The 25,943-nt window shown below is 36.7% G+C and overlaps 1 protein-coding gene across 1 annotated transcript; it reads right to left on the reverse strand.

Annotated features, from left to right (window-relative positions):
• Positions 1 to 14,561: 14,561 nt before the first annotated feature.
• Positions 14,562 to 15,503, reverse strand: LOC143658683 (vomeronasal type-1 receptor 4-like). The gene has a single exon (XM_077130861.1). The coding sequence runs from the start codon at positions 15,501 to 15,503 to the stop codon at positions 14,562 to 14,564; it is 942 nt and encodes a 313-aa protein (XP_076986976.1).
• Between the last annotated feature and the right edge of the window lie 10,440 nt (positions 15,504 to 25,943).

A 25,943-nucleotide genomic window follows, 5' to 3' on the forward strand; every position in this document is an offset into this window, starting at 1 on the left:
GGTACTGGCATAAAGATAGATATATTGACCAATGGAATCGAATAGAGTGCTCAGATATAGATCCTCTCATCTATGGACATTTGATCTTTGATAAGGCAGTCAAGCCAACTCACCTGGGACAGAACAGTCTCTTCAATAAATGGTGCCTAGAGAACTGGATATTCATATGCAAAAGAATGAAAAAGGACCCGTATCTCACACCCTATACAAAAGTTAACTCAAAATGGATCAAAGATCTAAACATTAGGTCTAAGACCATAAAACAGTTATAGGAAAATGTAGGGAGATATCTTATGAAGCTTATAATTGGAGACAGTTTTATGGACCTTAAACCTAAAGCAAGAGCACTGAAGAAATAAATAAATAAATAAATGGGAGCTCCTCAAAATTAAACACTTTTGTGCATCAAAGAACTTCATCAAGAAAGTAAAAAGACAGCCTACAAAATGGGAGACAATATTTGGAAATGACATATCAGATAAAGGTCTAGTATCCAGAATTTATAAAGAGATTGTTCAACTCAACAACAAAAAGACAGCCAACCCAATTACAAAATGGGAAAAAGATTTGAACAGACACTTCTCAGAAGAGGAAATACAAATGGCCAAAAGGCACATGAAGAGATGCTCAATGTTCCTGGCCATTAGAGAAATGCAAATCAAAACTACAATGAGATATCATCTCACACCCACCAGAATGGCCATTATCAATAAAACAGAAAATGACAAGTGCTGGAGAGGATGTGGAGAAAGAGGCACACTTATCCAGTGTTGGTGGGAATGTCAAATGGTGCAACCACTGTGGAAGGCAGTTTGGTGGTTCCTCAAAAAGCTGAATATAGAATTTCCATATGACCCAGCAATACCATTGCTAGGTATCTACTCAGAGGACTTAAGGGCAAAGACACAAACGGCCATTTGCACACCAATGTTTATAGCAGCATTATCTACAATTGCAAAGAGATGGAAACAGCCAAAATGTCCATCAACAGACGAGTGGCTAAACAAACTGTGGTATATACATACGATGGAATATTATGCAGCTCTAAGACAGAATAAACTTATGAAGCATGTAATAACATGGATGGACCTAGAGAACATTTTGCTAAGTGAGACTAGCCAAAAACTAAAGGACAAATACTGTATGGTCCCACTGATATGAACCAACATTAGTGAATAAACTTGGAATATGTCATTGGTAACAGAGACCATCAGGAAATAGAAATAGGGTAAGATAACGGGTAATTGGAGCTGAAGGGATACAGACTGTGCAACAGGACTGGATACAAAAACTCAGAAATGGACAGCACAATACTACCTAATTGTAATGTAATTATGTTAAAGCATTGAATGAAGCTGCACATGAGGTATAGTTTTTTTTTCTCTCTATCATTGTTTTATTTCTTTTTCTGTTGTCTTTTTATAAATCGATGCAAATGTACTAAGAAATGATGAATATGCCGTTATGTGATGATATTAAGAATTACTGATTGTATATCTAGAATGGAATGATTTCTAAATGTTGTGTTAGTTAATTTTTTCATTAATAAAAAAAGAAAAAAGAAAAAAAGATGAAGATCATAATGAATGGTAACTGAAAATATAAAAAGAGAGACAAACATGAGCTATAATGTTTAAAAACAAAGGATAAAATGGTTGAAATAAGTAATGTGTTTACAATAATACCATTGAAAGTTAATGGATAATACTCTTAAATCAAAGGTTTAATAAATGTTCTCAGTTGACTCTTGGGGTGAGGACCTTCTGACACCCCTAGTCCTCAAAATTCATCACGGGTATCACCGGACTTTGCTTCATTACACTCAGTCACACCCTTTTGAAATTACCAGGTTTCCCACAGTTATAACACCTTGTGGAGTCCTGTGCACTCTTGCTCCTTTATTCCCTCTGGTCCAGACTTTCTCTATCTTGCCTCCACCTGTCTCTTCCCTGCTTCCTCACTGATCTCTTCTTAACCATGTAGTCACTATTCTCCACATGACTCTAGCTTTTTGCATCTTTCTTTGCTTTTCTCTTCTCAAGAACACTTTCCGAGAAGTGTTTCTTCTTTCCAGTGGTTTGTCCATTCGCCCATCATTCTGTGCATCTTTTTCTGAATGCCAGGCCAAAACACCTTCATGTAACTGACCTTTAGCATTCTTTGTGCCACAGGGACATTAGGGTCCATTTTTGGCTATTTCTTCATCTGTTCCCTCAACCATTGCAGGTAAGCAGAGGGAGTCTCAACTTTTTCTTGAGTTACCCCAAAGGACCTATTTAGTTTCTCAGATTTGAATCTAGACAACTTTATCCCTTGTCTGGGTGGGTACTGCTTCTCCCATTCTATCCTACTGCCCTCCTCACCTTTTCCCTTGCTTCCCCTGTAAAGAGGCTATTCAAGGTGGACATAAGTTTAGTGTAGCTATGTAAAGTGTGATGGGAAAATTGATCCTGTTATTTGGCTAATTCCCCTGGATTGTCTATTAATAATTTCATTTCTTTCTTAAAGTTCCTTACTTATGTATGCATCAAAGGGCCATTTTCATAACCAATTCCCCTGGTCCAATAAGTACTTCCCTCATAGGGTATAGGGACTCAGTGGGACTGTTTTCTCTCATCCTTTTTCCCTTAGCTGGCCCCAGAAAAGGAACATTTTGTATGTCTTTCTTATACTGTTTGAACTCCTTCCTCAGTTGTTAATGGGCTATAACAGGTGGAGCAATTGGCTCCTACTGACCTAATTGAATGGAAGGATGACCTGCATCCAAGGATCAGAAGGTTAACTACAGCTGGATGTCAATTCTACCCAACTGACATATACAGTCAACGTTATTCTGAGCAAAATTCCAATAGCGTAATTTGAATAAATGGAAATCCCAGGGATTGGGCCATGGGGAAGGTACACAGGCCATAAGCAGAGGTGGTGGTGCTGGTTCAGGTAGCAGTCAGTGGCCCAGCTTCCCTCAACTGTCCTCAAGGTGCTCCAGGCAGCATCATGGTGTGGCCAGAGCCTGGGAGGAAAGTGTCCTCGGTGGGCGTGTTTGCAGCAATCCCCGCAGGTGACCCCTGGCATGGAGAGATAGCAGCAGTGGCATGGGAGGGCAGGAGGCAGCAGGGCCTGTGGAGGTGCTGGCTGAGTCGGCCAGAGCAGCAACGAGCTCTAGGAGGCAGTTTTGTCAGCCTCAGGGCTCATCTAGAAGAATGGTGTCCAGAAGGAAAACCCGAACGATGTGTCTCAGGTGCAGGAAAGTGTGTGAAGAAGGAGACATCACCTCTGCTGTGGAATCTCAGGCCTTCATTCGTTGGGCAAAGCCCAACAACTCCAAGGCGAACTGATACCTGTCTTCCAGATTCAAGCCTTAGTGCTTTTTCAGCTTCTAGACATGGGTAATTTCAAGGAACCAGAGTTTCCTGACAACTCCAATTCACAGAGCATCTCATGAAAGAGGAAGAGGAGGCAACAGAGTATCTGCACCTTTATACCTCACCAGGATTCTAGCAGGTGCCCCTAGGGAATGCGGCTCTTCTCAGTCATTTTTAAAGGAAATTAGTTTTTATGTTGAAAATGGACACTCTGGTTCCACTTATTATTATTCGGATTTTTTTTGATGGTCAGAGAGGGCAACCATCTAGAGATCATGTACATGAAGACTACAGATATTATGCATATAATCACAATGTCTTCCAAAGAATGTCACAGAATCGGGGAGGCATACTTCACGTGACTAAAAATTAGAAATACTATACTAGTTTATAGTTAGATTTACTGACACATCAATTACAAAGATGTTCTTTTCTGAGATTTTTTTTAGAAGCTAATAAATACTCGAAGTGAAATACATTTCCATTTCCCCAGGCCTGCTAAACCAAGTTACAAATAGTTACTGACTGTATTAGTTAGGGTTCTCTAGAGAAACAGAATCAACAGGGAACACTTGCAAATATAAAATTTATGAAAGTGTCTCACATGACCGTAGGAACGCAGAGTCCAAAATCCACAGGGCAGGCTGCGAAGCCAATGACTCCAATGGATGGCCTGGATGAACTCCACAGGAGAGGCTCACCAGCCAAAGCAGGAATGCAACCTGTCTCCTCTGAGTCCTCCTTAAAATGCTTCCCATGATTGCATTTAGCATCACTAATTGCAGAAGACACTCCCCTTTGGCTGATTACAAATGGAATCAGCTGTGGATGTAGCTGACGTGATCATGACCTAATCCTATGAAATGTCCTCATTGCAACAGACAGGCCAGTGCTTGCCCAATCAGATGAACAGGTACCACAACTTGGCCAAGTTGACACCTGTCCCCAACCATGACACAGACCTACAATGGGACAAAGAATTCTCATGTTCATTTCTTTTATTATCTTACATTATACAAACTTTGTACTTATCTCAAGCCTATTTAGATTACTAACATAATGAACCCTGAAAACCTAGAGAAGTTAATGTCTTTAGTTGGATTGAATTCAGATTTATGTTTGGTGGATTGGAAAGTCAGGAATTCAGAGAAACTGGATTTGAACCTGGGAATGAAAAGGAGACTAGGAATAATTGGGCATGTTAGATGACACATGAATGTGGGGAGCTACAACCTTCATTAGGGATGTGAGTGAGGTTAGGTGTTAACTAACCATGGACAACTACATTTGACAGAATCTGTACTCTTTCTCTTAAAATTATTTGCATAGCTCAGAATTTATTTCCTGAATTGGTTAAAAAACACACACAAAACAACAAACTTATTTTCAAATGGTTTATCAGTAATTGAACTTATCTTTTTGTTATTCTTTATGAAACAGGCAATTAATGTTAGCCATATGATTAAGAAAAAATATGCTTCCCATAACTTTTGATATGGAGGTGTTTGCACAAAGACTAGAAGAGAGATGAGACATTCAGTTATACTTTATGCCTAAAAGTACTTAATTACACTAGATAAACTAAAGGAAACAGAATCTCATTGTTTTATCCAAGTAAGTAGTAGGCCCTAAATTTCGGTAAGATTTAAAAAACAATATATAAGACATATTTACCATACAGCACATTAGATTTCTAATATGATGACTTGAAAAAATAATTTGGAGTACAAATACTTTAACTGTAGAAAGCATTTTCATCCATTGACTATTAATCATTTATGTGTCTAGCATTTTCCCTGGCCTTCTTTCTCTCTGCCCTCTGGTACCTTATATGGGAAAACAACATCAAATAAACACAGAATTATATAGTATTACTAACGAGAAGAGCAATAGAGTGTCACAGATTATCACAATGGGCTGGGTGATATTTCCTGAATTGGTTAAAAAACACACACAAAACAACAAACTTATTTTCAAATGGTTTATCAGTAATTGAACTTATCTTTTTGTTATTCTTTATGAAACAGGCAATTAATGTTAGCCATATGATTAAGAAAATTATTAAGAAAATGATTCATGGGATAGAATTTCAATGGGGTTTTGTTCTTAAATTTTATATTACAAGAGGAAAAAAATGGCATTTTAGATTGAAAATTAGAAAGAGCACAGTGAAGGCAGAGAAGAAAGTTTTTTTGCAGGTATCTGTTATAATAGAGAGAAAGGACAAATGTAATACTTTTTAAGGAAAAATGAAAATTATGGATTGAGAAAGTAAATCCCGAAAGTTTTGAGAATTGGAAAATAATGTGGCATTGTTTGGGGAGTGCAGTTTATTTTGTGAAAGTTGACATTGGGACTCATTGGGACATTGAAGTGGATAATTTTTTCTACGCATGTAGAAATATATGATGGGCATCAGTGAGTGCCTTTGTGGTCTAAAAGTAGAGTAAAGGATTACAACAATTGCAAAAAGAAACACCCAATCATCAAATTTATTTGGAAGGGCAATGGGCCCCAAGTAGCCAAACACACCTTAAAATAGAAGAAGGAAGTTGGAGAACTCACACTGCCTGATTTGAAAACATATTACAAAGCTACTGTAGTCCAAACAATATGGTGCTGACATAGAGATGCAAGTAATGATCAATGGAATGAAATTGAGAGTTCAGAAAAATACCCATGCATTTAAATTCCACTCAAACAGTACAGAAAAATCTCTTTAGCAAATTGTGCCTGGAGAACTGGATATCCATAAGCAAAGGATCTTGGGACTTGCCCTGATGAAACTTATTCCTGCAAAGGAGAAACCTACCTAAAATTAAGCAAGCCTATTTATAATTATGTAGGCTTAATTAAGAGCATGTTTATAATTATTGTAATTATGCCTAAGAATCACCCGCAGAGAACCTCTTGTCGCTGAGATGTGGCCTCTCTATATATATACCAACTCTGGAAATAAACTGACTACCCACTCCCACTACATGGAATATGATTCCCAGGGTGTAAATCTCCCTGGCAGCATGAGACATAACTCCAAGTGGTGAGCCTTGCCTTGGCATCATGGTACTGAAGGCCTTCTTGACTATAGGGAATAAAAGAAATGGCTATGAGATTTCAAGTACAGAAGAGATGTATTTCTGTACATTATTCTTATGGACTACATGGATCATCATATTTAGTCTCTAGTGTGTTAAAATGGAAGGAAATACGTGAAACTGTTGAACTGTAATCCATTAGACTAGATTTTTGGTGATGATTGTATAACTATATAACTTTTTCTTCTGTGGCCCTGTGATTGTGAGGACCTTGTGAATGATACTCTGTTTTTGTGGTGTATGAGCAGATAAGTAATAAAATAAAGACAGAAACCTGAATAATTAAATAATATGGGGATAAGGATTGCAGGATGTGTTGGGAGTTCTTATTTATTTGAAATTTGGAGTAATGAAAATATTTCAACATTAAGTATGGTGATGAATGCATAACTATATGATGATACTGTCAGCCGTTAATTGTCTACTTTGGAGAGATTATGTGGTGTGTGAATACAGCTTAAGGAAATTGGATTTAAAAAGATCTCATGGTAGGCAGAGATTTCTTAGACTTGAAAACCAAAGCATAAGCAATGAAGGAAAAAATGGATAAATTGGACATACTCATCAAAATTTTTACACATCAAAATTCTTTCTCAAAAAGTGAAATGGCAACCTATTCAATGGGTGAAAATATTTAGAACCACATATCTAGTAACAGTATGTTAGCAATAATATATATAGAAATCCTACATTTCAATAATAAAAATACACCCTAATTTAAAAATGGGCAAAAGACTTGAATAAACATTTTTCCAAAGAGGAAAACAAATGGATAAAAAATGCATGAAAAGATGCTCAATGTCACTAGTTATCAGGGAAATCAAAATCAAAATCACAATGAGATATAATTTCACACCTCCTAGAATGACTACTATTGAACTGATAGAAAACTACAAGGGATGGAGAGGATGTGGAGAAATAGAAACACATAACCACTGTTTGTGGGGATGTAAAATGTACAACCTCTTTTGAACACAGTTTGGCAGTTTCTCGGGAAGTTAAGTCTAAAACTGTCATAAGACCTGTCAATCCTTCTACTAGGTATACACTCAGAAGAACTGAAAGGAGGGACACGAACAGATTTTGTGCACTAATGTTCACAGTGGCCTCATTCACAATTCTCAAAACATAGAAACAATCCAAGTGTCCACCAACTGATGAATAGATAAACAAAATGTGATTTATGCATATAAAGAAACATCATTCAGCAGTAAGAAGGAATAAAATCTTGAAGCAAAAAAAAGCATGGTTGTACCTTGAGGTTAGTATGTTGAGTTTAGTAAGACAGAAACAAAATATCAAATATCATGTGACCTCACTAATATGAACTAGTTATAATAAGTAAACTCATAGAGTTAAAAATCTAGAGTATAGGTTACCAGGAGTTGGAATGAGAGTAGAGTATGGGGAGTGGATCCTTAATGTCCAGAAGTTTTAATGATGTTGAATATAATGAGTAGAAATGGATGGAGATGATGGTAGCACATTATGATGAGTGTCATTAATGACCTTAAATCATGTGTGTAACTGTGGTTGAAATAGGATGTTTAGAGATGTATATTTCACTAGAAGGAAAGTTAGAGGATAAAATATGGAACTATGTATTTTGGTTTGCGAAAGCTGCTAGAATACAATATATCAGAATTGGGCTGACTTTTATAAAGGGATTTATCAAGTTAGAAGTTTACAGTTCAAGGTCACAAAAATGTTCAACCTAAGACATCCAGAGAAAGATACTTGGCCTAAAGAAGGCCAGTGTCTGTGATGTGGGAAAGCATGTGACTGGCATCAACTGGTCCTAGTTCCAAGTTTCATTGCTTTTCACTTAGTTTAATAAGAGACTGAATTAGAAAACATTATATGTAGGTATTTGATGGGGACAATTTGTCAGGTGATATTATAATTCATTTTTTACTGACCATCACACAGGTGGGGACACTTTCAATTTAAGCTGACAATTTAGAATACTTGTTAAGATAAATTCATTTTTATATATCCATGCCTTTTTATTTGGTTCATTTTCATTTTCCACATATCTATGCAAATTTCTAATACATAATATATCTGTGTGTACTCTCCCACATCCAGCATGCAGGTCAGTGTCTGTCCACACCACTAAGACATCCTCCCCAGACCCTGTTCTTAAACATTGGCCCACTGTAAAGAAACCTGACATGGGCTCCACCTAATCTGCATGGTCCCCTATGTAAGTAACTGAAATGAGCTTCTCATCTCTAGAACAAAATAAGGGACAGGAAATGGATATCCAAAATCCCCCCACCCATATCCAACCACTTTGTCAGCATCCTACCTTCACTGCCAAGCTGACAGGAAGCAAGCCTAATGTATGCTCTCCTAATGTTCTCCAGTCTGCCTCCAAAATGCCTGGACTGTGCCATGACCTCCCTTATAGACACAAGACATGTATCCTAGAGTGAACTAAATCCAACTCACATCCTAGCACATGTAATGAAGACAGGACTCCAAAATCTGTATCCAGGATGTAAGCAAGAGGACATTACAGATCTCAATATGAAGTTGCCAGAATCCACTCCCCAAATTGAGACCCATTCCCTTCCAGAGCGTACTCCACAGAGGACTCAGAAGCCTGACTTGGGACTAGGCACCACCTTCACCTCCTCACGGTAAAACTCAACTTGGATCTAAAACATCAACCCATGTGTTCAGAAAGTCACATTCTCTAGTGTCTGGTGCCGATCTCATTCTTCCATGCAACACCATCAAATGAATCCTGTCCAGGCTGGTGCTGTGCATCAATCTCCACCTTCTAGCCATCTTCGAGGATGGCACCTCAGAATGGTGTTCTCAGCAGTGGATAACAGATGATGGAGCTCTGGATTCTTAATTCCATTCTCCTGAGATCCTTTAACTTCTATGTCAGAAATTGTTCTGAAGGACACTGTCCCTGAGTCCCAGTGAATGTTCTCTCTGAGGAACACGTGGTCTCCAGTCCCTCTCTGAGGAGAGGGACTGAGAGTGAGAAGAACGTCTGTGCAAGAGAAGACACAGAATATACCCTCGCTTAACTTGGAACTGACTGGTGGATTGAGATGGAGATAGATGCAGCAAGCAGCTGCATTTGGTGATTTAATGCTTCTTCATATGCGGGGAATGTGTTAACTGTGAAGGCCAGGTAATGTTGGGGATGGACACAAAAATGGAGCCTATGTTAATGATATATTTTATGTTTTATTTAAGATCAAAATAACTTATGAAAGCCTTGTAATATAATTTCATAAGTAGCTAAGTCAAGAACAAAAGTAAACATTAAGCTTCAATGCCAATAGGAGGCTATGATATTAAAGGGTGTTTGATGTGAAAATGACTGAAGTTTAGGAAACCCTGGGTAAAGGACCTACCACTGGGATGTGCATATTCCAGCAGTGCTTTGCTTGAGGAGATTTGGTGACAATATAGAAGTGTTTCAGTTGAAACTATTATGGCAATATTTTCTTGGCCTGATATATTTTGACTGTTTGGGTTATTAAAAGTCTTTACAAATTAGCATTTTTCTGTTATTTTCAAGGAAAATAAATTTACTTTATATATAACACAGTGTGAGTATATTTTGAATTCTTAACATTGCACTTCAATTTTAAAAATTTCTTTTCTTTGAAATGTATTTACCTTAGAGAAAATACAGCCTTGATACACACAGTTGAGTATTTGGATTATAGTTTGTAAACACAGATGCTTAGGAATGACCCAACCCTACTGCTCCCCTGTGTGTGAAGAGGGTGTCATGAGAAATATGAGATTCTAGGCCTGTCTGCATGTCTGAGCATCACCCACACCCCATATGTTCAGAGCCATCACCTCCCACCTTTCTCTCACGTGAAGCTTTTATGGTGACAAGGAACATTCACTTCCAGTGCTTTCCCAGTATGAGATAAAAAAAAAGTGGATGGGATTTCCCATCTCATTCCTCAGTATCCCGTCCTTTCCCTAACAAGCAATGGCACCTACAATTATATTTTACATTTTTTGTGAGTTTTGCTCCCCTTTATGGGTCAGTAAAAGTTATTTTTTAATCTCTTCTGGGTACAGTTTCTTTCTGGATAATACATTGGAAATATGTTCTTCCATTTTTTTTTGGTATCCTTGAATTTTATTTTCAGGCAGCATTTATTATCTTCTATGTAATCAGACTTCTAATCTTTGACTCCTACTTTGTATCTTGTATCTTCTTCAAGAAAAATTCCCCTCTGCTGTAAACCTAAAGTTTGATTTCTAATTTTTGAAGGATGTTGTCTAATGTCATATTTGGCCCTTGTGGCATGTAGCTGTTCTGCATGTAATTCATATAAGTTACAATATAATTAAATTTCCCCCATGATTATTGAGTAATCCATTATTTCCTTACAGGTATGACAAGCCATTTCTGACATTTCAGTATTTATTATGTTTGAATGCTTTTCAAGAAGCTACTACTAGAAATTGCATCAACTTCTCTGTTAAACTTAGTATGGACTAAACTGTATTAGTTTATACTTTGTGTTACAATCTCAATCCATATGATATATTATTTTGGTAAAAAATTTCCTGCTTTGTTCATTGGGAATTCTTTCACATTTGAAACTGGGTCTCTTTGATATATCTCCAATATTTTTTTTTTTTTGAGCACTTCCATAATTTCTGGCACTACAAGCTGTTCCAGGCCTGATGGAAGTTACAGAAAGCAGGAAACAGACCTAACCATTCATGGCTGATTGAACTTCACCCACCATGGAAAAACAGAGAGCCCCGTCTGCCTATTACTCACAATCTCTGAAGCACATAAAATGTTTACCCACAGACGTGTAACCACAAAATACATTGATCTTTTGTTCTTTTTAATTTTCTTGATTTCAATGAACATGCTCTATAAATATGCCACTCTACTCTGTTTAGCATGGCTCTTGGTTCAGCCAGTCCTCCAGACTTGAGTCCTTCAGACCATCTCTCTCAAGCTCTCTAACACAGCTTGCCATGATCCATTGAGGTCTGTCTGTTCCTTCTTTTCAAACATTCTCCTCTACACTCTTTCATGTTCCTTTCCAGGCTCATCTTTTATCTTTCCTGTTCCATGCATGGATTAATCTATTCCTCCAAGAAGGCTTTGATTAGACAATGGTACTATAAATAAAGTTCTGGGTTCTGAATGTAGTCATTGTTGAAAGTTGTCCCTGGTCTTAGTCCCTCTAAGAAGACAGAGCTAGGATATATACATTTACAAACGTCTGTTTATTTGTTTCTGGATCTATGCATCTGACTGTGTACAGGCATTTATCCTGATGTCTCTGACTCAAATCTGGCACCACAAGCTTCATTCTATCCTTTCCTCCATTCTTTATTTGCACTTTTCTGTGTTTATCTAGTATCATGACTTCACATGCTTTCAGGGATTGGCTTATATTGGTATATAGAGAAAATATTAATTTTATGCCTTTGCCCTTTTAAAATTTCACTTTATTTTAAAGTGAGAGAAAAATCTTCAGGGGATATCATGAATTTCCTCATCTAACAAACAAACAGACAGTAAAATTAATAGACCCATACCAAATATTTGCATTGCACCTGAACTCAACTTGAATCTTCCTGCTGGGGAATTAATAAAGGCTATCTATTTCCTTGTTTCCCTTCTCCTAATTAATCCAAGATGTCTGTTTCTACAAAGGTCACTGAATAATAAACGGTAAGAGGGGATCCAGATAGTTCATATGGGACCACTAGCACTTTAGAAAGAAAGTGAGAGAGAAAAAGAAAGAAAGAAAGAGAAAGAAAGAAAGAAAGAAAGAAAGAAAGAAAGAAAGAAAGAAAGAAAGAAAGAAAGAAAGAAAGAAAGAAAGAAAGAAAGAAAGAAAGAAAGAAAGAAAGAAAGAAAGAAAGAAAGAAAGAAAGAAAGAAAGAAAGAAAGAAAGAAAGAAAAAAGAAGGAAGGAAAGAAGGAAGGAAGGAAGGAAAGGAGGAAAGAAGGAAAGGAAGAAAGAAGGAAAAAAAGAAAGAAAGGAGGAAAGAGAGAAATAAAGGAACTTGAGGCACCCATGGAGAATTTCTCCCAATAGAGTGTAAATTTCCCTTTAAAAATTAGAATAATCCATTCTCCAAACAAAAAGACCCATAGCAAATTTTTGAGAAGTCATCTAACTTGTGCTGTGTGGTCTGTGGGTTTGCTAAGGACTGAAATAGTCAGGAAGTGATAGAATTCCCAACAGACATCAGAGAAAATTCAGCTCCAAGGGTGAGGTGGAGTTAACCTGGGTAAGGCAACGAAAACAAATGAAAAATAAAAAAACAGGCTATGATATTATCAGAATAAATTCAATTTGTTAACTCTTTAGGAAAAATTAAATCTTACCCATAATACAATAAATCTGTTATGAATAATTTGCTGATCTAAAGTTTAAAGATAAAGATTATGCTTTTAGAATGAAACAAAGGAGAACAACTCCATGGCCTTAAAATAGGAATAGATGTTTAAACAAAAGAAAATGTAATGAACAAAATCACAAATTATATTATATTAAAATTAAAATCTTCCCAAGAAAACATAATGAGGTAGACAGTGAAAGAGAGACTGGTTAGTGGAAGAGAAGAGGGAGAATGGGCACTAAGAAAGTATTCTTATATAGCATATAAAAAGATGTTTTGCTGATCATCTAAGGAAAACAAAGAGAACAAAATAGGAAAAAATATGGGCAAAATGAACTAACAGACACTAAAAAAAAGAAAGGTTTTACCCAATGTCTAATAAACTTATGAGAAGTTCTCAATCTCTTTAGTAAACAAGGGAATGCAAATAAAACCACTAGTTGCTACCGTCCAACATCTATGAGATATGAAAATGACAGAATGTTTCAAATGTTGGCAAAGATATGGAAAGAGAAGTAAATCCACATGCTGCTGGTGGGTGATAAAATTGGAACACTAATTTTGCAAAACTTTTGGTAGTGTTTCTTAAAAGTGACCTGCAAACATATGATGCAACATTTCCATACCATGTACATACCCAACAGAAATACATACCTGTGTCAGCAAAACATTTTCTCCAATTTACATGCAGCATAATTCATAACAGTCACAAACTGAAAAACACTCACATATGCAAAAACAGAATGAAGTAATCTGGTATATAAACAGGAGTTTCATGCAGGAAGCATTCAGTTCACTTATGACTTGAGCATACACCTTATTTTATATTATAAAAACATCAGAATTTGTTTTAAGAAATGGATTGTGTCACGTCAGGTTATTTTTCTTATATTGTCAAAGTAGAAGTTAAATGTATTAAATAACTTGATGCTGTGATTAGTTTACATGTGTAGGTTGTGCTCTGTAGGTTAAAAACTGAAAGATATTGCATCAGCTTCCAAAGAAAAAGGTATAATCCAGTATTATTTAAAAAATTAACAGAGATGTCAGACAGACCAATTAAGAAAATAAAACAAGCGTCATGAGGAAAAGACAATCAGATGATAAATTCACTTCCACATATCTCCATTATTAACAGTCTAGTTTCTTCTGTTGCAGTAAATGATTATTTGTATTCAATTGGAAATGTTTAAATAGTAGCAAAAACATAAAGATTAAAATACAACAATGAAGAAATATTTCATGAAATTTCAACCAAAGGCTTGAGTATTATGATGACATAAGTTGATAATATATACTGTAAATAAACAGATATATAGAAAAAATCAGGTAAAATACACTTCAGGATTCATGCCTCCCTTCCATGCGGGAGACCGGGGCTTGGTTCTCACACTATACATCCTCCCCCACACAAAAAAAAGAAAAGAAAAGAAAAGATTAATACATTTTAACTTTGTAATTTGCATTACTTTTACATTTCTTAATACACAATCTTCAAATATCACTGCTTGATTGAAAACAATGTGTAGAAATGTATGTGTGTGTATATATATATATATATATACACAGACAAATAAACACACTCATATAGTACAAATTCATACATATGGAAATGCATGCATTGTGTGTGCACGCTCCCATTCTCTTGTACATGTGACAGCTACATAATCACACTTGCATTTCTGTGAGGGGAAAGAGAACAAGCAACTGGATGATATGCCAAGAATTACCATTTACATATATCTGACGGAATTAGGGGATTTTTTATTCCTTCTGCAGGACAAGATGAGCCCAGATACACTGGAGTTACAACCCATGAGAATAAAGGGGCTAACGGCTGGGAAACACATAGAAAATAGTGTACCCATCTTCAGCAGCCACAAAGTGGGATTATGAAAAAGAGCAATAAATATCTGGAGGATGGCAGAGATGGTGTAAAAGAATACAAATGTGCTCACCAGTAAAACGATGGTTCGAGTAGCTCTGGTCTCAGGGGATGTCCTGGGGGAGAGTTTGGTTCTGTGAATGTGCTGGACCTGCTGGTTGTGTGTGTACAGAATGGAAACCGTGGAGCAGCTGGTAAAAAGCATGAGTCCCAAACATAAAGCATCAGGAAATGATAACAATGCAGTGTACAGTGAGTCTCGAATTTTGTCATGAACTATAGCAGAGCAGTACCCTAAAGCTTTTCTCCTTTTAGTGGTATCATTTCGCCTATTGGCAGTCACAAACATAGGGAAAATTGCATTTACCAGCATGAAGAGGAGACAACACAGAGATATGGAGAAGACGACATACTTGGGAGCTTTCACTTTAATCTTTGCCCACCTGGAGTTCCTGGGGCTGATGGTGATGGCCTGGAAGATACTCAAGAGGCAAGTGCTGCCAATGGACATACCCCTGCCCACTCTGCGAAGGTAGGAAAGAAGTTTGCATCCAAAGTCATTGAGGAAATCTTTCAACCCAAATGCTGCCAATGTCCTGGGGACTCCATTAGTGAGAATGAACAAGATGTTGCCTAAAATCAGGTACTTGATAATCAAATCTGTGAACCTTAGCCTGTACCCAGTGATGTAAAGGAAGAGATAATGGTAAAGAAGACAGAAATTTCCCAGGACTCCAACTAAAATCTGGGATAAGAAGACCAAGCCTGATGCCAAATCACTGGAGGACATTCTGCAAGTTCCCAGGCACTGATATTTGTCTTAAGAGCCAGAAGATTCTGCATGGGGATAGGAGATGTAGGCTAAATGTCAAATGAATTCTAATCTTCTCCATTTACCATCAGTGCCCACTAAGAAATGTGTGCATTATGTTTGTCCTTTATTAAGAGTTTTCCTACAATTGGATGTGTAACACTTAAGGTGTGTGTTTTAATGAATAAATCACTGCTGTGAAGATTGTACATGTAATAACTTCTCCATTTTTCACAATCTATGAGATGGGCACATGCATTGCTTTTATTATGAGGACAAGAAGAACTTAGGCACAGGAAGATTTGTCTACATTCACATGCTGGTTAGGGGCAGACTGAGACCTGAACTGGGTGTGCAGTTAACCACTGTGCTATGTTAACAAAACCAGTTAGCTGTGTTCTTGCAGCAATCCTGCTACATTTTGAGTTTTGTTCTTACACCTTGCAATTTGAGTTTACACTCATGATATCGCACTTTACCTTTTTCGTGGTAACAAATTTCTGGTCATGTAAAAATGTAATCCAGAGGCCAATAATATTTACAATAAAGCTTTTGAAGTCCTAATAAATAGAATAAGATAACTGGTTGCAGAATAATACTAAAGGAATGGCTTTATGACCACGTTGGATTTAATGAAAGCAAGACTGGGTCAATATTAGGATGGCAACTGAAATATTCATATGCTTTTATGCCAGGAACAAAGATATGACAGTGCCTACCCTAGGAATTATTAAATAATCTCATATTATGCAATAAACTGCAAGGCCTGACATTCTAATATGTTAAAATCAGTGCAGACTAAAAACCAAAGCATTACTCTTTGCATTTCATATACTTAGGTATTAATTAACATGACTTAAAACTACTTGCAATGAGATGAGAATATTATTAAAAATATAAGACATGGAAAATGGCATCTACATGGCATGGAAACTTGTGTGTTTTAAATATTTAAATGGCACATTTTGCAGTTGATATTAGAATATCCTAAGTCAGTGAAAAGATCACAAGATACATTTGAACATGATAGCAGCTGTCTGAAGCTCATAATTATAAAATTGTATTTTCCTTAAATGCTGCTTCCCTAATTCAAGAGTGAAAACAGTCTCACTGTGACCACCAGACCATTTACATTTTTGGTAGAGGCTCAATTACTGCCTTCAAAAAGCACTTCATAGACTCAGAATTAGAGAAAACATTTCCATCTCAGCAGTTGCCATTCACATAAACTGCTTCTACACATATCAAATGATAATTGTAGATTCCCTTGACATTTTACTATAAGCATGAATTTGCTATATACACCTCTCTAGTAATCCCCCACATTTTGTCTCTGATTCCTGTAAGGTTGGCAGAAAAATAAAATCATTTCAGAAGCATCATCTTTAGGCACCTATAAAATCAAGTTCTCTTATCACTTGCATTACACACCAAGGATCATTGTTATTGAGGATGACACTACATCCCACTAGGAATCTTCAGGGATTGGTGTCAGGTCTGGGATGCCCATCTCTGTAAACCAGCTCAGCCCTGGCCTGAAGAATGATTCCTGTCTCCAAGGTGACCCCAGAAGATTCCCTTTCTTTTCCAATACGATCACTTACAAAGACACCTCGTGTGCCTTCTTTCTTTACAGAGTCTCATTAGACTGATATGAAAAATACTCACCCTACTCCTTTCCTCTGCTAGGACAGGGGGCTCAGTGTGACAGCCGTGAGATCCAGGCAAGTGTAAGTGGAGCAGCCTGACCTTGGGTTAAGGGCTTGTGGCTCTGTGACCTCACCTCCCCACAGCACTGCAATTATCATGTCACCTGTGGCAGCAACGAGACTACAGGCTTGGGGTGCTGGGGAATATTTCCAAAGAACCTTTCCCTAGGTGTTAACTACCAGAAAATAATTATCAGCTTCTACTTAACATCTCCAAAGAGAATTTGGAGGGTTTGGGAGGGGCTCTTTCTTTCCTAAGGGATTTGGAGACAGACAGGGACTCATGTGGATGGAACAAGTAATGCTGAGGTCTGGGTGAGAGGGACTAGCAGCAAGGTAGGTGCATCCCACTGGAGGCTCTGCTTTCCTGAGAAGTCCTTCCAAACAATGAAGAGCTCTTTCCAAATTTTATTCCATTCAGCTGCATCATCATTTAGGTTATGATCAGAGTAATGAAATTAGTAATATTGCTTGAGAAGTTTATGTAAAGTGATACAAGGTAAAAGAATGGTATGATGTCAGTAGTTTACATTAGAAATCATGGACGTTATATGAACAGCTCAATGGCAATTAATTCTGGTCCATCCACACAATTTTGTTGGAAAATATACTCTCCCACTATTCGCTCCTCCAGCAGTGGTCAGAAGTCTAAACAAAACAATAACAATAAAAGTTAGATGTTTATGAATCCTACAAAATAAAAACATGCAAGTCAGATGTTTTAAAAGGCAGATTCTACCATTTCTCAACTATCACTTAAGCCAATGCTGCGTACTCACTTTATGGGCACTGCATGGTTGACTCAGTCCTCTACGCACACTCACATATTTGCTTTATTGGCAATAATGACAATTATTTGTCTCTGCAAATAATTGAGAAACTTAAAATCTGAGTCCAAATTAGTCTTTTGGTTTTTCCTACAAAAGTGCAAAATTTGATCCATTTCTACTATTTAATTCCCCCAATGTCCTACTCAGGGATTACAGCCATAGTTCTGGACAAGCCCTATTTCATATACAAACACACACAGTTACCAATTTGCATTCTGATGACAATACATGTGTGTACACACACTCACACAATCATATAATCACAAATTTTAGTGCATTATAAATGTATATACTCATATGCACTTTCCATAACAATCTCACACTCTTTGACACCCTTACCACAAACTCACACATTTATACACATTCATTATGGTACACACTGATCACTGATACAAGCTCACACAGTCCTACTCACACTGATAAAATCACACCCACACAGTCTGCATGTGCATATATATTTTGACAATCTGTCCAGCTTGTGAAGAATTGTGGTATCTTCTTACACACAGCTGCCCCAAAAGGGGACTTCTCTGCCATTTATATTTCTTCCAACTGTGCAAAAACCCAAAATGGCAGTAAGCTCAGTGTCACAATCACAAATACCGCACATAAGATTTTTGTCATGTGTGTCTCTCTTTTTATAGTTTCAGTTACCATTAATTATGATCTTCATTTTTTTTTTTATTTTTTTATTTTTTTATTAACGGAAAGAAAAAAAAAGAAATTAACACAACATTTAGAAATCATACCATTCTACATATGCACTCAGTAATTCTTAACATCATCACATAGATGCATGATCATTGTTTCTTAGTACATTTGCATCGGTTTAGAGGAACTAGCAACACAATAGAAAAAGATATAAAATGTTAATATAAAGAAAAGAAATAAAAGTAGTAGTAATAGTAAAAAACAACAACAACAAACAAACCAACAAGCAAACAAAAACAAAAAAAACCCTATAGCTCAGATGCAGCTTCATTCAGTATTTTAACATGATTACTTTACAATTAGGTATTATTGTGCTGTCCATTTTTGAGTTTTTGTATCTAGTCCTGTTGCACAGTCTGTATCCCTTCAGCTTCAATTACCCATTGTCTTACCCTGTTTCTAACTCCTGCTGAACTCTGTTACCAATGACATATTTCAAGTTTATTCTCGAATGTCCGTTCACATCAGTGGGACCATACAGTATTTGTCCTTTAGTTTTTGGCTGGATTCACTCAGCATAATATTTTCTAGGTCCATCCATGTTATTACATGGTTCATAAATTTATCTTGTCTTAAAGCTGCATAATATTCCATCGTATGTATATACCACAGTTTGTTTAGCCACTCTTCTGTTGATGGACATTTTGGCTGTTTCCATCTCTTTGCAATTGTAAATAATGCTGCTATAAACATTGGTGTGCAAATGTCCGTTTGTGTCTTTGCTCTTAAGTCCTTTGAGTAGATACCTAGCAATGGTATTGCTGGGTCATATGGCAATTCTATATTCAACTTTTTGAGGAACCGCCAAATTGCCTTCCACAGTGGTTGCACCATTTGACATTCCCACCAACAGTGGATAAGTGTGCCTCTTTCTCCACATCCTCTCCAGCACTTGTCATTTTCTGTTTTGTTGATAATGGCCATTCTGGTGGGTGTGAGATGATATCTCATTGTGGTTTTGATTTGCATTTCTCTAATGGCCAGAGACATTGAGCATCTCTTCATGTGCCTCTTGGCCATCTGTATTTCCTCTTCTAGTAGGTGTCTGTTCAAGTCTTTTTCCCATTTTGTAATTGGGTTGGCTGTCTTTTTGTTGTTGAGTTGAACAATCTCTTTATAAATTCTGGATACTAGACCTTTATCTGATATGTCGTTTCCAAATATTGATTCCCATTGTGTAGGCTGTCTTTCTACTTTCTTGATGAAGTTCTTTGATGCACAAAAGTGTTTAATTTTGAGGAGCTCCCATTTATTTATTTATTTCTTCAGTGCTCTTGCTTTAGGTTTAAGGTCCATGCAGAGGAATACTTTTCCAGATATTGTAACTTTGTAATTTTGCTTAGGCAAAGTTAGAAAAGATGTTGAAGAAACAAGGCACTGAAATCCAGGCTCCTGAGCACCAAAGCAATATTTCTTATTTAGTGGCATCTTTTATTGTGAGGACTACACTGTGGGAGAAGAAAAAGATTTAAAAAAATACAGTGTACCATTTTCTTGTTCTGTTTTCTTAGTTTAGTTGTATTTATATCCATATCCATGTGTCAGGAAAACCATTTTCACTAGTGATATTTATTAAAGAATGTACAATGGATACAGCAAAGTTTGAAAATGATAATTTGTGTTGTGCAGCACAAAAACTCAATTAAAGCATTCATATGAAAGTTTGAATGTGAAATCCGGGAGGAGCTTATACAATGATTTAATGTTTCTGTACCATTATATGGAAATGATTATAACTAATAATCTTATAAAACAAAAAACTCCCAAGCCCATCTAATTGCATCAGAGGGAAGAGTCTGATATATGAAATATCAGTATGTTGATCCAATGTAAAGACTCAATAAAATGAGAAAGTTAAAAACTAAGTTTTATAAGGTTTGGGGAAAAATAATTTTATTTCTTTTAGCTGTAGTTAGGTAACAGTTGATGGGTCTATCTATGAGATTTTTAACAGTCATGATATGAAATAGTATACATATACAAAACTAGTATTTAGTTTCTCTCTATTAATATGACAAAGATCTTGTGTATTATTTGTCTGCAATTAGTAAGATGTCATAAATGTTTGTTCTGAAATATCAATGTCAAAAGCAAAGAGTTTGTCATTTTTGAATAACTTTTTATACTTTATTTTGATTTTATCATGCCTTTGTTTATTTAAGAGAAAGAATTCTCACTTTGGAAAAAAATGTTTTTGAAACAACATATTATCCCTTACATTTACTTTAATATCTTTTATTGGCATTTTGATTAAAGAACAGAGAAAAGCATAGTTTCACAGTAACCTGTAATCCTGTTTAACCAAGTTGCAACCATCAGAAAACTTCTGACATTTTGCCGTCTCAAATCAAATGATATATAACAGCTTTTTTTTTTTACTTTAAACTGTCCCTCAGATTTTCCAGAGAGCCTGTGAAATAGCACGGAATACCTTCTTATTCTTCTTTGAAAAAAGAGACATGCTAGAAATAAGTTGCAATGATAAATAAAAAAACAAAAACAAAAGCAGAAATAAAGAACCAGTGTGTGGTATCAGTCACAGCAGCCCTGGAACTAATACCGTCACTAAATATCCCAACTGTGAGGGGATGTTATTATACTTCTTTAGGAGGTAAGGCTCCTGAGGCTCACAACCTTTAAGGAACTTGTCTGAGGTAGTTACTGGTTCTGTCATGTTTCCAACATGGGAAATACTCTATGAGGTATAAAGTGTGTGAAGCTGCCTGCCTTCTGCACTCTGACACTGTGGGCTTTTTACCAGGTGTTTTTTCTAAGGACTTCAATATCCTGCAACTGGCTGCAGGTTCCAGAATGGGCAGAAGACATGACACAAATAATAAAACCCAGCCACCACCAGTGCCACCCACCCCACACAGCGAGCTCGCAGGTCCTTGTGCACACTCAACTAGAAAAAGCTAATCACTGGTGATCTAGGGAAGACCCAGGCCAGTGTCTCAGCCAAGGAATCACTGACACTGCATGAGCCAAGGCATGCAGCAGCTGGCATCTGTTAGGAATCCTGGGACAAGGGATGGCAATGAAGGAAAGCAAATCCATGGCAGCTCTTCTTGGTTTATGAACAAGAAAGGCAAGCTCTGAGGCGGCTCTGAATTCCTCAGATTGAGGAAGTTTACAATAACTATTCAAACACACATCTTTTAACTGACAAAGTCAGCTTTTAGAAGCTAATGACCCAGAAAGATTTAATATTTTGATCATGTAAATAGGAAAAGGGATACTAACATTCATGGAGTACCCATGAAAGAACCAAACATTATTAATTGCTTTATTTTGTTACAGTGGAATTAGAAGAAAACATTTAAATGGTGTTGCAATGAATTTATTTTACTACTGACATGAAAAAGGAAAAAAGAGTCCTTCAAAAATATTTGCTTAAACAATTGTTCTTTTTCTATGCTACAGGACCATAACACTGTTAAACTGAATTAAGAAATTTGACGTTGATATTACCAGCTATCCACTCTGTTAAAGGTCTATGTGAAAAGCAGCTAGGTTTTTGGGTGATGTCACATTTAGGGGGATAAAGTGGTGGGAAGAAGGTTTCAAGCATCTGTATTTTAAAAATATTTATTCCTTAATTTACATATACCACTTCAGAAGTTCAACCACAGTAACTTCCAAGCAAATACAAACTGTTTAAGGCTTGCTGCAAATGATCAGCAGATAAGAAACACCATTTTGTTCTATCTTCATACAAAAAAGCATCAAAATCAAAGCATGTTAAATATGTATAAGAAGGAGGTTAATGAGCAAGATTGCAACATTCTTTTTGAAAAAAGCCAAGGATTGCTGGTTCACACACATCCCCTGAGAATTCATAGCTTACTACTTCTGGTGTCTTTGATACGATGTGTTCTTTTCATTAGCTGTAAATCTGGGGAATCTCACTCCTGCCCCTCAGCTCCAGAGCCACACAACTCTGATGTGAGCAATGTTAATAAGCAACTGGGGGACAGTGAATCCTGCAGACAAAATACAAGCATCTCCTCCTTTAGCAATGATCACAATGTAGATGCTAATTCTTTCTGGAAAGTAAACTGCTAGAAGCTAAAAAAAAAAAAGAAAAAGAGATATGTTGTAAATTGCATAGGAAATGTGTTCAAATTAACAGGGATTTTCTAACCTTCATTTGATTGGATTTGATGAATAAAATGTCATGTGTGCGCATGCATATGTGTGACTATGTGTGTGTGTATTACAAATATATAAAAAGTTCCCAGAGATTTGTCTCTGCCATCACTGTCTGTAAGGTATCCTAGAACTGATCTGCTTCATATGAAACAACTGTATAATACTGTTAAACATAATTCAGGTATTATTAACAGTGCTACATGTGATCAAACCAACCACAATTCCTTCTCATTTACATTATTTTATAATAAACCCTTACTACATCTTTTGCCATTATAAGACAGTAACAAATTAATCATCCCCTTAATGAACAAATACCTACACCTCTTCTGAAAAATGATGATTCTGTGGATTTTTTAACACACCATGGAAACAGCCAATATAAAGCAAAATAAGAACTGTTGGTACTAAGTCTTGGTTTGTATTTTTCAAAAAAAATTTTTTATCTCATTTGTGCTGACTTCTTTGTTAGCATTTTGAAAGTGAATAGGTAATAATTGCATGTTTTTTCTTATAATATAAAATGGAATACAGAGCATGTGACATGAGTGTGGAGTAAACTAGAAACCAACAGGACAGAGGCCTTGTTCTAGAGCCTTCACTTTCCAAAGCCAATATCTCCAGTAAACAAAGGCGAACATCTTTATTTTACAACACAAACTACAAATAAATAAACATTCTAAATAAGAAAGTAGGGTTTCCAGATCAAGGATGGTAGCTTATGCACATCATTCTTAAATTTCCTCAGGACACTTATTAATCACAAGGAAAAGCATACTAACTTTAGAACAGAGAAGTCTGGCAGGGAGTGCTGTAAGTGAGCAAAGTTAACAGCAGGCCTGATGAGACAAATTGGTGCCATATTCTTTGGGATAGTATTACCCCAGATGGACACCTCATTGCCGTGGTATTCTGGGCAAGAAATATAGTAAATCTGAAACTGATTCTAATCATGAAAAACACAGTCAAACAGAAATTCAGTCCCATTCTATATAAATAATAGGAAGTCTTCAAAATGACAAGATAACAAAAATCGAGGGAAGGTGGAAGGATTCTTTATATTGAAGGAGACTGAGTAAACATGAGAACTCTAAAGGTGCCTCTGATAGGCCTTAGCAGAGATGATGCATGTGTTATTGCAATCTGGAAGAAAGGTGGTCCTTGTTTTAAGTAGCAAAGAATCTTATAAATTTGACTATTGATTTTGGATGGAAGACAGATTTTGAAAGCCATGAGGTGGGATACATAGTTGAAATGATTTCCAAATTAAATGTAGAAAGTGCAGCCTGGTTTCTCCTTGCACTTTATAGAGAACTGTGATAGGAAAGAGATAAGCTGACACATGAACTTTTGGGTAAAAATTAACCAAAAATTCATGGTCTGAAAAATTCTGGGCTTCCAGAAAGTGACACCCAGAGAATAGTTCTCATTGTGAGGATTTAATCAAACATAGAACCAGTCAGCTACTACAAGACAACCCAGGATTGGAGATTGTGTTATCCAGGAAGGATCTGTGGGAAGCCTAATTGTCCAAAGCTTATGATCCCTGCATACTACATAAATCAACAACAATGTTGTGAGATCTGTATAAATGGAATCACTGCCAGTCTGGGCTAAAAGGAACAACAAAAGGACAAATTGAAGACAACAGTATCTTCAAAGGAAGAACCTTGGAAGTTAGGGTTGGAGAGGATGAATTTGCCCTGAAGGCAGAGAGTATGCCTTCTGCCTCCATGTTCTGTAAGGTTCCTACTGCCTCACATCATGGAGAAAGTAGTGTTCATTCCTTGGGGGGTGGGGAGAGCCTTGCTGCCACCATATTTTTTGAGGGGGTTGAGTATGTACCCTGAAGATGACAGAGAGCCCAGATGCTGCCCTAATGCTTGCAGAGGGTGAAGCCAAGGAAAAGGTTGTCTCCCCAATTTCCCCCATGGTTGCATTTGGAGAGAAAAGAGCTGTTTCATAAACCCTTAGAAAGGGTGGGACTGCCATTTTCTACAGCCAAGAGGATAAATGACACTCAGAATATGAAATCTAATGGAATTTTCTCTACATGTTCTCAGAACTATTTGGGTCCTGTGACCTCTTGTTCCTTGCAACTTCTCCCTATAGAAATGGAAACATGTATCCTATGACTGCCTTCCTTTGATTGTTGCCAGTAAATAACTTTTCTGAGTTTTATAGCTCCAAAGCCAGAAAATTTAGCCTTATGATAGACCATGTCTTTGCTGACTTTGATAAGATTTTGTACTGTTTCTGACTTTGTATTATACTTATATTGTTACTGAAATGGTTTAAGACTTTCCAATATTGTAATGAATAAGTGCATTTTGTGTATGGAAAGAACATGACTTTTGGGTATCCAGAGAGTAGAATGCACTGATTTGAAATCATTGTGTACCCCCGCCAAAAGCCATTTCTTTGATTCTCATTCAATATTGCTGGGCAGAATCTTTTTTAATTGTTTCTATGTACGTATGATCCAGCTGATTGCACATGTTAATTTTTGATTAGGTGATTTCCATGGTGATATGCCTCTGCACTTCAAGGTGGGGTTGCTTTCTGGAATCCTTTAAGAGGGAACAATTTTTGGTAAAGCTTCAGTCCAGATGGAGCCCACATAGTCACAGAACTTTGGAGCTGCAGAAGGAAAAGACACCCAGGGAAGCCTTATGAAATGAGGAGAGAAAGTTAACAGATGTCACCAAGTGCCTTCCCGGCTGACAGAGGTGTTTCATAGCATGAAGCCATATTTAAAGTTTTAAATTCAGCCTTATAGTGTATTCACAGAACTGTGTCACCTTGAACACAATCTGATTTGAGAATATTTTCCTCTCTCCAAAAAGGCACAAAAGTAACTCTTCCCTCCATCCCTGCAACACATTATTATACTAACTACTCTCAGTGTCAAGATTTTCCTGTTGTGGATTTTTTTTATGTCAATGGAATCATGTAATTTCCTTTCTGCATCAGTTATTTGGCCAGGGTTGTGATGGATGTTATTGACATTAACATTC

Source organism: Tamandua tetradactyla, chromosome 16, assembly GCF_023851605.1.
Source record: "Tamandua tetradactyla isolate mTamTet1 chromosome 16, mTamTet1.pri, whole genome shotgun sequence".
Taxonomy (NCBI): domain Eukaryota; kingdom Metazoa; phylum Chordata; class Mammalia; order Pilosa; family Myrmecophagidae; genus Tamandua; species Tamandua tetradactyla.

Bases quoted from the DNA above. Each gene is read 5' to 3' on its own strand.
- LOC143658683 (XM_077130861.1), bottom strand. From the start codon at position 15,503: ATGTCCTCCAGTGATTTGGCATCAGGCTTGGTCTTCTTATCCCAGATT.